This window comes from Rhinatrema bivittatum, chromosome 2 (genome assembly GCF_901001135.1).
Source record: "Rhinatrema bivittatum chromosome 2, aRhiBiv1.1, whole genome shotgun sequence".
Lineage (NCBI taxonomy): Eukaryota > Metazoa > Chordata > Amphibia > Gymnophiona > Rhinatrematidae > Rhinatrema > Rhinatrema bivittatum.
Genome location: NC_042616.1, coordinates 84316025 through 84331408, shown reverse-complemented (window position 1 = coordinate 84331408; position 15384 = coordinate 84316025). Strand labels below are relative to the sequence as shown.

The window sequence follows — 15384 nt, the reverse complement described above, 5'->3', positions numbered from 1 at the left end:
ACAAATTCCAGAGTTTAATTGTGCGTTGAGTGAAAAAGAATTTTCTCTGATTAGTTTTAAATGTGCCACATGCTAACTTCATGAAGTGCCCCCTAGTCTTTCTATTATCTGAAAGAGTAAATAACCGATTCACATCTACCCGCTCTAGACCTCTCATGATTTTAAACACCTCTATCATATCCCCCCTCAGCCGTCTCTTCTCCAAGCTGAAAAGTCCTAACCTCTTTAGTCTTTCCTCATAGGGGAGCTGTTCCATTCCCCTTATCGTTTTGGTCGCCCTTCTCTGTACCTTCTCCATCGCAATTATATCTTTTTTGAGGTGCGGCAACCAGAATTGTACACAGCATTCAAGGTGTGGTCTCACCATGGAGCGATACAGAGGCATTATGACATTTTCCGTTTTATTCACCATTCCCTTTCTAACAATTCCCAACATTCTGTTTGCTTTTTTGACTGCCGCAGCACACTGAACCGATGATTTCAATGTGTTATCCACTATGACGTCTAGATCTCTTTCTTGGGTGGTAGCACCTAATATGGAACCTAACATTGTGTAACTACAGCATGGGTTATTTTTCCCTATATGCATCACCTTGCACTTATCCATATTAAATTTCATCTGCCATTTCGATGCCCAATTTTCCAGTCTTACAAGGTCTTCCTGCAATTTATCACAATCTGCTTGTGATTTAACTACCCTGAACAATTTTGTATCATCTGCAAATTTGATTACCTCACTCGTCGTATTTCTTTCCAGATCATTTATAAATATTTTGAAAAGTAAGGATCCCAATACATATCCCTGAAGCACTCTACTGCCCACTCCCTTCCACTGAGAAAATTGTCCATTTAATCCTGCTCTCTGCTTCCTGTCTTTTAGCCAATTTGTAATCCTCGAAAGGACATCGCCACCTGTTGCGGTCCCGGTTGCACGGCTTGCGACCGGGTCCTTACCTTCCGCTCTGGGCCGGCAGCGCAGGGGGAATCGCTTCTCGGGTGGTCAGCAACGAGGCACGCTCCTTGTAGGGTCCGCTCCGGCCTGTTCGCGGCGGCGTCTCCACGAGGGAGACGCCGCCGCGAAGTGATGTCAGACGCCGGCTTGTATTTAAGCCGGCGTCTGCTTACAGGGAATTGCCTTGCAACAAGTTCCTCTTGCTGCAGTGCCTGGATCCCTGCTTCCAATTCGTATTCCTGTCTCTCGTTCGGATTTCTGACTCCTGCTTGGACCCTCGACTCCAGTTCAGATCCTCTGCTCCTGCCTGGATCTCCAGTTCCGGATCTGGATCCACGCCTCCGGATCTTTGGCCTGTTTTTTTGATTCCTGACTTCTGCCTGTTCCTGACCTCGGTTCCTGCCGCCTGCCTCCACCTCGGACCTTCTTGCCTCGTCTCGTCTTCAGTGATCTCCTAAGTCCCAGCGGCCCGGGACCCCACGAGCTGCTCTCGGGGGGCCCACGGGTCTCCAGGGTGAAGTCGTCGTCCTCCCATCAGTGATCACCTAGGTCCCAGTGGCCTGGGACCTCATGAGCTCCTCTCGGGGGGTCCTCAGGCTTCCAGGGCGAAGAATCTCCTCCTAGCTCAGCTTGACACCGCCTACCGGCCTTCTGCCTCGCAGCGGAGAGCCCTCATCTACCATCCTCTCGCTCTCCTAGGCCAGCCCAAGGGTCCACCACCTGACCGTAACAGTTTGCAAGGCTATGGACTCGGCGGACTTGTCAGGCCTCCAGGCCATTCCGGGTATGGCCCAACGATTTCAGCAACAGCAGCATTGCTTAGATGTGCTGGCGGCCACCATGGAACGACTGGCCAACCGCCCAGACGCAGTACCTACGGAAGCCCCCTAGATTCCAGCACCCCCGTCGGTGGTAAGCGTCAACACTTCCACTCAGCTGCCGGCACCTTCCCGTTACTCCGGGGAAGCCAAGTCCTGTCGGTGTTTCCTGAACCAATGTTTCATCCGGTTCTCCCTGCTCCCCAACCAGTTTTCTACGGATTCCGTAAAAGTGGCCTACATCTTGTCTCTGTTGGACGGAAAGGCCTTGTTGTGGGCCTCTCCCATGTGGGAATGAAGCGATCCGCTCCTAGACGACCTGTCCCAGTTTGTGACCAGCTTTAAACAAGCATTCGATGAACCGCCACTTTAGAACAATTGCAGTTAAAGCAGGGATCGCGCTCCCTAGCGGACTACGCCATCGAGTGGAGCAAAGGGGCACTTCCTGGCCCAGTGTAAGGAGAGGCCGGAAAACTCCAAGGCCTAGGAGGTCCTGAGGAGCTACTCCTAGGTTGTGTTACTTCCGCTCCTCAATGTACTGTACCCATTATCATTACCAGAAACCAAGGCTATGTCTGAGTACATAACAGAGAACCTTGCTAAGGGTTTCATACGACCTTCGAATTCGCCAGCAGGGGCTGGGTTCTTCTTTGTGGGGAAAAAGGATGGCTCCTTTTGGCCCTGCATTGATTACCGGGGCCTAAACGCCATCACCAAGTGAGACCACTATCCGCTGCCATTGATCCCCAAACTTCTCGACAGACTTCAGGGGGCGAGCGTTTTCACCAAACTAGACCTACGGGGTGCCTATAACCTGGTTCGTATTCGTCCTGGGGATGAGTGGAAGACGGCATTCAACACCAGGGATGGACATTATGAATACCTTGTAATGCCGTTTGGCTTGTGTAATGCCCCTGTGGTCTTCCAGCATTTAATGAATGAGATACTTCGAGATCTTCTCCATTCGTCCGTTATAGTATACTTGGACAACGTGCTTATCTACTCTCGAGACTTGAAATCCCATAGACAACATGTGAGACAAGTTCTTCAAATCCTCCGAGATAACCACTTATACGCTAAGCTAGAAAAGTGTATGTTTGAGCAAGAGTCTCTCCCCTTTCTCGGATACATAGTTTCTGCAACTGGCTTCCAAATGGACCCCGGGAAGGTGATAGCCATTCGGGATTGGCCTCGCCCCCGAGGCCTGAAATCGTTGCAACGCTTCTTAGGCTTTGCAAACTTTTATAGACAATTCATTCCTCACTACTCTGCTAAAGTGACGCCACGCACCGCCCTTACAAGGAAGGGGGCCGACGCAGTGGAATGGCCAGAGGCGGCCTGCCAGGCATTCGAGAACCTCAAAGAGGACTTTGTTCAAGACATTTGCCTTCGCCATCCAGACCCTCTCCGTCCGTTTGTTGTGGAGGTGGACGCTTCCAACATAGCCGTAGGTGCTGTATTAAGTCAATACACTTCATCTGGAAGATTGTTGCCATGCTCCTATTACTCTAAAAAATTCTACCCCGCCGAATGCAACTACAGCATCGGGGATAAAGAACTCTTAGCGATCAAATTAGCATTCGAAGAGTGGAGACAATGGTTGGAGGGGGCAGCACACCCTATTACTGTCTTCCTGGACCATAAGAACTTAGAATTCCTATGCCAAGCTCAACGACTGAACCCTAGGCAGGCACGGTGTTTGTTGTTCTTTAATCGGTTCAATTTCACGCTTCGCTACAAACCAGCTTGCAAGAATGTACGAGCAGATGCCTTATCCAGGATCTCCATACAGGAGGAGGGAGAGGAACAGCCTCAGTATATCCTAGACCCGGCTAGATTTATTTTGTCCAGTACATCTGTGTGCTCGGACGGGAAAACCGTGGTCTCCCACCGTGATCGCAAGAAGGCTCTGGCTTGGGCACACAAATCCTACACCGGGGGCCATGCGGGCCGAGAGAGGACACTTGATTTACTTAACCGCTTTTATTGGTGGCCTACCATAAGGCAAGATGTCCGCATCTATGTTAGTTCCTGCCCTGTGTCTGCATGACAAAAACCTAGAGTTGGGAAGCCTTGGGGGCTGTAGGATTGTTACAGCCTCTACCCATACCCACTGAGCCTTGGACACATCGCTACGGACTTCGTGGTAGATCTCCCTGCGTCCGAGGGGAATACAGTCATCTGGGTCACGGTAGACCGATTCTCCAAGATGGCACACTTTGTCCCACTACCCAAACTACCATCTGCACCAGAACTCGCTCAACTCTTTGCCCAGCATATTTTCCATATCCATGGACTTCCTCAGGACATCGTATCCGATCGAGGGCCCCAGTTTACGGCTCGATTCTGGAGAGCATTGTGCAAACAATTCAAGGTACAACTCAGCTTATCATCAGCCTTCCATCCTCAGAGCAATGGACAAATGGAGCACATCACTCGCTCTTTAAAGACTTCTCCGTGCTTTCGCCAACGAAAGACAAAACAACTGGGTGAGCCTACTGCCTTTAGCTGAGTTCTCCTACAACAACCACACTCACTCAGTAACTGGCAAGTCTCCGTTCCTCACTGTGTTTGGGAAACAACTTAAGCCACAGCTACCGATAGCCACTCCCAGTACCTCACCAGCAGTACAGCTATCGGCTCAACAACTGCATAAGCTCTGGCTCAACATCCAAGGCAAGCTTACCATAGCTGCTCGGACGGCTAAGAGATGGACAGACTGTCATCGCCAAGACGCACCAGTCTTCCTTCCAGGAGATTGGGTATGGCTTAGTACCAGGAATATTCATCTCCGAGTCCCCTTCCGGAGGTTGGCCCCAAGGTTTTGTGGTCCATTTTGCGTGGCTGAGAGGATAGGATTGGTATCCTACCGCTTATGCCTACCCTCCTCCATGTGCATTCATAATGTGTTCCATGTTTCTCTGCTAAAGCCTCTCATTCTTTCCAGATTTCACTCCAAAGTCCCTGAGACGACAGACGTGGCAGTACAATCTGATCCCATCTAGGAAGTTCGGGAGGTCCTAGATGTCCAGTTCCATCAAAGGCGCTGGGAGTACTTGATTGCCTGGGAGGGCTGTGGGCCTGAGGAGAACACCTAGGAACCTGCCCGTCATATCCTGGACAAGACCCTGCTGCACCACTTCCATCTCAGCCATCCTGGTAAACCAGGCCCTTCTAAGAGGGGGCGTAAGAAGGGGGATACTGTTGCGGTCCTAGTCGCACAGCTTGTGACCGGGTCCTTACCTTCTGCTCCGGGCCGGCAGCGCAGGGGGGATTGCTTCTCAGGTGGTCCGCAATGAGGCATGCTCCTTGTCGGGCCTGCTCCGGCCTGCTCGCGGCGGCGTCTCCACGAGGGAGACACCGCCGAGTCCCTGAACGAGACCCCTCCCCTTCGGGGCACACTCGCATGCGGGGAAGCCCAATTTAAAGGGCTTTTCCCGCTGGACCGCGGCCCCCCCCCCCAAAATGACGTCAGACGCCGGCTTGTATTTAAGCTGGCGTCTGCTTACAGGGAATTGCCTTGCAACAAGTTCCTCTTGCTGCAGTGCCTGGATCCCTGCTTCCAGTTCGGATTCCTGTCTCTTGCTCGGATTTCTGACTCCTGCTTGGACCGTCGACTCCAGTTCGGATCCTCTGCTCCTGCCTGGATCTCCAGTTCCGTATCCGGATCCTCGCCTCCGGATCTTTGGCCTGTTTCTTCGATTCCTGACTTCTGCCTGTTCCTGACCTCGGTTCCTACCACCTGCCTCGACTTCGGACCTCCTTGCCTCGTCTCGTCTCCAGTGATCTCCTAAGTCCCAGCAGCCCGGGACCCCACGAGCTCCTCTCAGGCGGCCCATAGGTCTCCAGGGTGAAGTCGTCGTCCTCCCATCAGTGATCACCTAAGTCCCAGCGGCCTGGGACCTCACGAGCTCCTCTCGGGGGGTCCGCAGGCTTCCAGGGCGAAGACTCTCCTCCTAGCTCGGCTTGACACCACCTACCGGCCTTCTGCCTCGCAGCAGAGAGCCCTCATCTACCATCCTCTCGCTATCCTATGCCGGCCCAAGGGTCCACCACCTGACCGTAACAGCCACCCATGACTTTTTACTTTTCCTAGAAGCCTCTCATAAGGAACTTTGTCAAACGCCTTCTGAAAATCCAAGTACACTACATCTACCGGTTTACCTTTATCCATATGTTTATTAACTCCTTCAAAAAAGTGAAGCAGATTTGTGAGGCAAGACTTGCCTTGGGTAAAGCCTTGTTGACTTTGTTCCATTAAACCATTTCTTTCTATATGTTCTATGATTTTGATGTTTAGAACACTTTCCACTATTTTTCCTGGCACTGAAGTCAGGCTAACCGGTCTGTAGTTTCCTGGATTGCGCCTGGAGCCCTTTTTAAATATTGGGGTTACATTAGGTCTGAAATTTCATTTTTTAGTTCCTTCAGAACTCTGGGGTGTATTCAGTCCAGTCCAGGTGATTTACTACTCTTCAGTTTGTCAATCAGGTCTACCACATCTTCTAGGTTCACCGTGATTTGGTTCAGTCCATCTGAATCATTATCCATGAAAACCTTCTCCAGTACGGGTACCTCCCCAACATCCTCTTCAGTAAACACCGAAGCAAAGAAATCATGTAATCTTTCCGCGATGGCCTTATCTTCTCTAAGTACCCCTTTAACCCCTCGATCATCTAACGGTCCAACTGACTCCCTCACAGGCTTTCTGCTTTGAATGTATTTAAAAACATTTTTACTGTGAGTTTTTGCCTCTATGGCCAACTTCTTTTCAAATTCTCTCTTAGCCTGTCTTATCAATGTCTTACATTTAACTTGTGTTATTATTTAGGAGAGTTGTGGGTGGATCCTTGGGCCAGTGGCAGATGACCGCCTCCGGGGGAAGATTCCGAGAGGGACCACCGGTCAGGCTCAGAGTTAGGAGACAGACACACACTAGTTCTTTTATTAGACAGTATACTGAACGACCAGAGGTGGCAGTAATGAGATGGAATGCCCGGCTGGGCTGTAGTCCCTCAGATACTGGAACAGCGATCCCTGGAGGCTGAGCTGTAGAGAAACTGAAATCTAGTCAGTAGGCAGGGTATGTAGAGTTCATGGACAGAACTTGATGATAACACTCACACAATATCTCATAGAAGCCCAGGAGCTGGAATGAAGCAGGCCCTCGAGGAGCGAGTACCTGGTTCCAGGGAAAGCTCTGAGAGAGCGATGGTAACTCACAGATGTAGTAGGCAGCGATGACTTCCAGGCAGAAGTGAATTCCGAAGAAGTCCGGGAACGAGGACCCTCGAGGAGCGAGTACCGGTTCCAGACTGCAACCTACAAAGTAAGAGAAGACGAGGCCCCCGAGTAGTGGTTACCCCTGTTTAGTCCGAGGAGGCATAGATAGAATGAATCCTTATCCTTGATAACTCGAGTTCTTAGCAATTCAGAGACCTTTAAATATCTGAAGCGGATGATGTCATCTCAGGGGGACGCCCTGAGGTTTGTGCCACTTCTGGTACTTGAGGCAGGGCAGCGCCGTGCCGCGCGTGCCCCCCTAGGCATCAGGTCAACATGGTGGATTGCAGTGTCGGGCCGGTCCAGGGACGCTGGACGAGGACGGCCAAAAGATGCCGTGGCAGCCAGCCTTCCATCAACCCCGAAGGGAGTCGCCAATGCGGTAAGGTGGGCAGAGTGGAGATGTCGGACATCGACGATCGCAACACCTTGCCAACGCTTATGCATTATCCTATTTTCTTCTGTTGGATCCTTCTTCCAATTTTTGAATGAAGATCTTTTGGTTAAAATATCTTCTTTCACCTCCCCTTTTAACCAAGCCGGTAATCGTTTTGCCTTCTTTCCAGCTTTCTTAATGTGTGGAATACATCTGGACTGTGCTTCTAGGATGGCATTTTTTTAACAATGACCCCGCCTCTTGTACACTTTTTACCTTTGTAGCTGCTCCTTTCAGTTTTTTTCTAACAATTTTTCTCATTTTATCAAAATTTCCCTTTTTGAAAGTTTAGCACAAGAGCCGTGGATTTGCTTACTGTCCCCCTTCCGGTCATTAATTCAAATTTGATCATATTATGATCACTATTGCCAAGTGGCCCCACCACCGTTACCTCTCTCACCAAATCCTGTGCTCCACTGAGAATTAGATCTAAAATTGTTCCCTCTCTTGTAAGTTCTTGAACCAATTGCTCCATTAAAATGTCATTTATTCCATCCAGGAACTTTATATCTCTTGCATGTACCGATGATACATTTAACTAGTCAATTTTGGGGTAATTGAAGTCTCCCATTATTACCGCACTACCAATTTGGTTAGCTTCCCTAATTTCTCTTAGCATTTCACTGTTAGTCTCACCATCTTGACCAGGTGGACGGTAGTCTTCCCCAACACACAAGGGATTTCTACTCATAAAGATTCAGTTGTGCATTTAGTCTCATGCAGGATGTTTATCCTGTTGGACTCTGTGCCATCCCGGACATAAAGCGCCACACTGCCTCCCGGGTGCTCCACCTGTCATTGCAATATAATTTGTACCCTTGCATAGCACTGTCCCATTGGTTGTCTTTCTTCCACCATGTCTCTGAGATGCCAATTAAGTCTATGTCATCATTCACTGCTATACATTCTAATTCTCCCATCTTACTTCTTAGACTTCTGGCATTAGCATACAAACATTTCAAAGTTTGTTTTTTGTTTGTATTTTCATTCTGCTTTTTAATTGATAGGGATAAGTTAGAATTTTTTAGCTTAGGTGAGTTTTTAGTTACAGGCACTTGGACTACTTTTGTTATTATTGGAACCTCACTGTTGGGTTGCCCTAATTCTAATGCATCATTAGTATCCTTTGAAGATACCTCTCTCCGAACCATGCACTGCTGAGCGACTGTTGGCTTTCCCCTTTGTTCTAGTTTAAAAGCTGCTCTATCTCCTTTTTAAAGGTTAGCACCAGCATTCTGGTTCCACCCTGGTTAAGGTGGAGTCCATCCCTTCGGAAGAGACTCCCCCTTCCCCAAAAGGTTCCCCAGTTCCTAACAAAACTGAATCCCTGTTCCTTGCACCATCGTGTCTTCCATGCATTGAGACTCCGGAGCTCTGCCTGCATGTGGAACAGGGAGCATTTCAGAGAATGCTACCCTGGAGGTTCTGGATTTAAGCGTTCTACCTAAGAAATGGCAGATGAAGCAGTAGCTTAGCCATAGGTTCAGTCTAGCAGGCAATAACAGGATCAGGTCCAAGTCAAGATTAGTACCAGATAATCAATCCAAGAAAGCAGGAGAATCTGGTCCAGAATCCAGACAGGAAAGCAGGAGCAAGGATCCAGATGTGCAGGTAAGCAGGGATGGACAAAGATCCAGACAGGCAGAAATCAGAATCACAAGAACTAGATCTAGGAAGTCCATTGTATCAGCTCAGAGCTAGAGCTACAAGTTTCTACTAGTCCAATAGGGTAGAGTGAAGGAGAAGCCTAATGGTTAGAGCAGCAGGCTGAAAACCAGAGTTTAAATCCTACTGATGCTCCTTGTGACCTTGGGCAAGTCACTGCTCCATTCATTATTTTGGATGCAAACTTTGGGCTTCATTTATAAAGCCATGACATTTTTCCCAAAGGGGAAAAATATCGCAGATATATGAAGATGCTGTGTTCACTACAACAGCTTTGTAAACCCCCAAAGTATTTTTCCTGGCAGTATAAAACCACTGGGAAAAATACTGGCTTTACTATCACCACAAATTCTGTCTGATGGTGGCCCCAGGACTATGGGTCTGCCATGCCTTTGCAGACTACCCCTCCCATCCCCCACTACCCTAAGGGGTGGCCAAAGTTGTGAAAAAAATTATTTTTTTAAAATCCCCAGATACAGGCCCTGCCCCAACCCCTCCCCTTGACAAAAATTCCCCTCCCCGGAGGCTGGCCCCACACCCAAGCCCTTACCCTCCCTGGACTTATCAAAGTAGCTCTAGTGGTCTAGTGGGGGCCCAGGGTTCTCTCTAGGCTCTAGTCCCAGTGGCAACCACTTTTCAAAATGGCACCGGCTATCCCATCACACTTCGGAGATATTAGTTGGGATCAATTGGCCCCTTTAAGGCATGACCCCGGGACCAATATGATGTGTTAGTATCCCGATGCTCCCAGGGAAGGTAGCTACAACTTTTGAGTTATTGGTGACTTTGAATCAAATAACATGGCTCACGATTTTTGAGGCAAGCCTCTTTATTTGATTTACATGTATTAGGATAGTATTAGCATGCAGTGTCGGGGAAGAATAATGCACAATATTTTAAATATAGCTCATTATTTCGTGTTAAATGAGGCCTTTAGATTGTTTGCCTTTTGGGATAGGAAAAGAACTAAGGTACCTGTATTGAGATCTCCTTTGAAGTGGCTATTGAGTCATGAAAGTGTAATAGAAATTAAAAATGTAAAGGCTGGCAGTTGGGTGGAGCCAGACTAGAATAAAGATTTTACTAGGAGCTCTCACTACATAACAGCTGCTGCGGCTCAGTCAACAGGCTTTTAACACAGCAGGTCTGCGGGTTGCCACCCCATAACTGCATGGGTTTGGCAGCTTTGGAGTAATAATTGTGTTCATTAACATTCTTGATATTTGTCAGCTTTTTAAAAAATATATGTATTTGCAGGAAACAATTTATTTTTTTCATTTTGACATAGGATTCTTGCTGTTGTTCATTCCAACAGTTATCAAAAATATGTTTTATATTTAACGTTATTTAACATTTGAAATATATAATCTTTACTTCCTGTTTCAGAGTTTAGTACTCAAAGGATGGGTGGATTTCACATCTGGCAAAGATTTTATTGTAAAAAAGTCGATCAAATATCTAAATGAAGGAATACAAGACTCGAATGATATATTTGCAATAATAGGAAAGGTATGATTGATAATTCTGTCCTTTTTTTCCTCTAACTTTCTTTCATTTATAGTGGCCTATTTACTAAACTACATTAAAATTAGTTATCTGCCTTGAAATTAATGTCTTATTTACTAAGACATAAAGCCATCATTAAATCTGGTGTTAAAACTGGAGGCAATTTGGATGCATTTTCCCTACCAATATTGTACACAAGGATGGGGGAATCTAGTCTTCCCCAACAGTGCAGAAATGGTCTTGCATCAACACCCTCCACCCGCTGAAGTCCATGAAGAAGTGTTGACAGAAATTCTGCTCCTACACATCCCCTCTCCTTCCACCCCCCCCCCCCCCCCCCCCCACCTATCTCTTTGGACATCTTCTAAAGAGAAAGAATAGCCTAGAGGTTAGAGCAGTAGGATGAGAACCAGAGAAGCCTGGATTTAAATCCTCCTTCTTCCACTGATGCTCCTTGTGACCTAGGGCAAATGACTTCACCCTCCATTGCTTCAGGTACAAACTTAGGGCTTCATTTACTAAGAATTGTTCCCATAGCCACAGAATGGGAGAAAAGTCTTAGTAAATCATGCCCTTACATTGTAAGCCCTCTGGCACAGGGAAATACCCATTGTACCTGAATATAACCTGCCTTGAACTTGGGTTTGGAAAGGCGAATAAGTAAATTCAAATCCAAAATGATGTTGAAAAGCAGGACAAACATATGGTGGCCCATATTCAGAAGAGCAGAAAATGGATAACTTCTTCTTTCTTCTGCTCCACTAGTCCCAAACCTATGGGTTATATCCCCTTCATCCAACATTGGAGGCAGAGTTCTTTTTTTATTTTTTAATGACATCATAGGTATGTATATCATACCTAGAATACTCACAGCCAATATTCTCTGCCTCCAACTACTGGAAGTAATTAGCGTAGAGCCTCTTCAAGTCAAATAACATTTAAAATTAAACAGCTCTTATATTATTCTAGCTCTCTAAGGCTACTCTCAGGGACAAGCTCCTGCGAATGACTCTCCTGCAGTGAAGTGTACCCAAATGTCCCCTTTTGTAGCTCCCAGCCTAGCATCACAGGTTCTGATTAAGCCACTGCGCAGTTAGGAAATGTTTTTAAACCTCTTATTGAGCATTGTTCTTGCTGAGAGAGTAGAGCTAACTGGTTGACTGTTCAGTCAAGCGTCGATGACTGAAAAAAATCACCGCTGTTGCTCCTGCGGGTGTAAGTGGCCTCTGCAGGAAAAGGCCCCTTGTGTACTGAGTGCTGCAGTAAAACCAAATTTTCCAAGGCAACCTAATCGACTTTTCAGCGAAGAAGCATTCAGGTGAGGCCAGGGCCATGACAAAATTGCCTCCAAATGTTTCTCTGACAATTGGTGAGGTGATAGAATGCGTGATTTTAATGGCTGAGGTGGGTACAGCGGCCATTTTGAAGCCATCTGATCCATGCCATCATCATGAAGGGGATGTGCTTTGCCCGAACAGAGGCCTCTGAAATTGTTTCTGGAGGAAGAATTTTTGCAGAGTGGAGTTCAGGAGGGTCTTCGTATTTCTGGAGGCATTTATTCCCCAGAGTTTTTGAAGTTCCTGCATGAAGCATTTCAAGCTCTGCAGGGCAAAATGAATGATCTTTCCTGCCTTTTCAGAGTGGCTCTGCTTCCTCAGATTGTCTATGCCTAGGAAAAGAAAAAGAGATGAACCAGAAGTGTCCGATGCAGGTTCACTGGGGCTGGACTGCCCTGTTTATTTAAAGATTCAGGATTATAGAGCAGGCAGACGTCTGGATTCAATTGAAGAGGGAGAAATTCAATCAGGAGAAGAGGAGGAATTCATAAAATTGCTTCATAAGGAGGAGATGGCAGTACTTATAGCTCAAGTCTCTTCAGCATTGCATTTATCTGAGAATAAAGTTGAAGAAACCCAGATTGTGATTCTGAGAAGGATGCGTAAGCCAGTTTCCACTTTTCCTTTGCATCTGGAGATAGAAACTAGGATCCTTTCGGATTGGGAAACACCAGAGGCAGGCTATAGGCACATGAGAATTTTTAATAAGATATATTCTTTGCCGATGGATGCACAGGAGTGACTTTTTAAGCCACCCAGAGTAGATGTGATGCTGGCAGCTGCAGCCAGGAGGATATACCAGTGGTACCTACTTCTACAATTCCTTTAGAAAAGGTGCGCAAGATAGGAAATTAGAATTGGTACTGAAGCATGTTTTTTTAGAAAATTCTTCCCTGCAGACCGCAGTCTTTGCAAGCTATGTTGCTAGAACCTTGCTGGATTCAGCAGCTTCAGGAAGAGGAAGGGATAGCAAGGCTCAGATACTGCATATTTATCTGACACCTTATATGATTTGATAAGAGTCTCTGCCAGAGCCTTATCTTTTGTTGTGGGTGTGAGAAGAGTGCTGTGGCTTTGAAACTGAATTGCAGATACGTGGTCCAAGTTGTGCCTTTCATGTTTATCTTTCAAGGGTAAATATCTTTTTTGGAGAAGAACTTGAGCATCTAGTAAAGAATCTAAGTGATTCTTCAATGCACTGCCTGCCTGAAGATTGGTCCATATCTAATATTCAATCATTCAAGGGCCATAGTCAGAATTCTGAAGTAGGAGGTATAGACCTGGTAAATGGGTAACCCCCCAAGAGTTGAAAGGAAAAACACAGTTCTTTTGAAGGACTAGAAGATTTCATCCCGAATCAAACAGGTCCTCAAGTGCTGCCTAGGTTTCCCCAATGAGATTCTGCAGATTCATTCCCTGATGACATCCATAGGGGGCAGGCTAGGGGTATTTTTCAGGGAGTGGATCCACATTACTTCAGATCAATAGGTTTAGGATATTATACAAAATGGATGTGCTCCAGAATTGAGATTGTCGATAAGGGAATTCCTTGTAGTTTGCCCATTCCCCAAGTAAGGTAGCAGCCATTCACTCAACATTAAACAAATTGTTAATGCTATAGGCAATTTCTCCTTTGCCCATGAGAGAACAGCAAAAAGATTGTTATTCAATTTACTTAGTCATCCCAAAGCAGGATGGCTCTTGGAGGCCAATACTGGATCTAAAATGGGTAAACAGAGGCTTGTAGATTCCTCACTTTCACGTGGAGACTCTTCACTCTGTGATACTGATTTCTGCAATTCAAAAGAGCAAATTTTTTACTTTGCTAGATTTAAGGGAAATATATTTCCATATTCTGATGAGGGCAAGATTCCAGAAATATCTCCATTTTTGCATAATCAGACAACAGTATCAATTCAGAGCCTTGCCTTTTGAACTGGCGACAGCTCCCAGAACTTTTACAAAGGTAAAGATTAGGGATGTGCAGAGCAAAAGTTTATGTTCATAAGTCCATAAGTCGAAAGGGGGTCCCATTTGCAGTCAATATGGACATATGGAGAATTCCATAAGTTGAGTCTATGTCCATACGTGCAAATAAAAATTTAAACCCCTCACCCTCCTTAATCCCCCCCCCCCCAAGACTTACCAAAACTCTCTGGTGGTACAGCAGGGAGTCAGGACGCCATTTCTGAACTCCTTTGCGAGGAGCACGTGACGTCGGCGTCACGTCGGAGTGACGCGGTGTCACGTGATTCCCCAAGCGATCGCTCCGGGGGACCCTCGTTGCACCCAAAAGGAACTTTTGGCCAGCTTGGGGGGGTCAGGAGGCCCCCCCAAGCTGGCCAAAAGTTCCTTTTGGGTGCAACGAGGATCCCGGAGCGATCTCGCGGGGAATCACGTGACGCCGCGTCACTCCGACGTGACGCAGACGTCACGTGCTCCTCGCAAAGGAGCAGAAATGGCGTCCTGACTCCCTGCTGTACCACCAGGGAGTTTTGGTAAGTCTTGGGGGGGGATTAAGGAGGGTGAGAGGTTTAAATTTTTATTTAGGATCAACAATCGCGATTTCCAACTTATTCAACATAGCTATGTTGAATAAGTTGGAAATCCGATCGTTTTCGCCTCATCACTTTTTTAAGTTAAAAAAAAAAAAAAGTTGCGTTTTACATTTAAGTTCAAAACGAATGCACACCCCTAGTAAAGATAGTAGTGGCAGCTTACTTGTAAAGGCAGAAGATATTAGTCCACCTATACTTAAAGAATTGGTTAATATGGTCCAATACTTTTGCAGAGGCAATCACTGTAACAGAATTGGAAGTATCATTACTCCAGTTGTTAGGTTGGATAATCAACTTTGAAAAGGGCAATTTACAGCCGTCCCAGTCTATAGAACATCTAGGGGCATTTTTCAGTGTTACAAAAGGAATGATTTATTTTCTGCAAAAGAGAGTGTCAAAGATTTGCTCACAGGTGGAGCTCTTTATAAAGGAGAGGGTGTTATGGTTAGTTATGTTTGGGTGGATCCTTGGACACTGTGGCAGCTGACCACACCCACGGGGGGCAGTCCCATGAGGGATCCCAGTGTCAGGCTAGACTCTGGACACACACGTAACAGTAACAGAGATTCTACTAGACGAGAGGTCTGGCACCAGAACAGAGGGCAGGCCCTCGAGGAGCGAGTACCTGGTTCCAGCGAAGCGGTACTGTGAAATAGATGGTATTGTACTCACAGATGGAAACTGTTAGTGAAGTCTTCCAAGTAGAAAGGTTTGAAGATGCAGGCAGCGACTCAGGGAACATGGGCCTCAATGAGCGAGTATCGGTTTCCTGATAGCACCTGAAAGAAGCAGAAGAGGCCCCCGAGGAGCAGGTACCCCATTAGCAAAC

At 46.8% G+C, this 15384-nt stretch overlaps 1 protein-coding gene across 1 annotated transcript in view; it reads left to right on the top strand.

Annotated features, from left to right (window-relative positions):
* Window positions 1–15384, top strand: part of TTC21A (tetratricopeptide repeat domain 21A) — a 406154-nt gene that overhangs the window by 86584 nt on the left and 304186 nt on the right. Inside the window, exon 5 of the mRNA XM_029588390.1 lies at window positions 10541–10663. Coding sequence (XP_029444250.1) covers window positions 10541–10663 — 123 coding nt within the window. The remainder of the gene's footprint in view (window positions 1–10540; window positions 10664–15384) is intronic.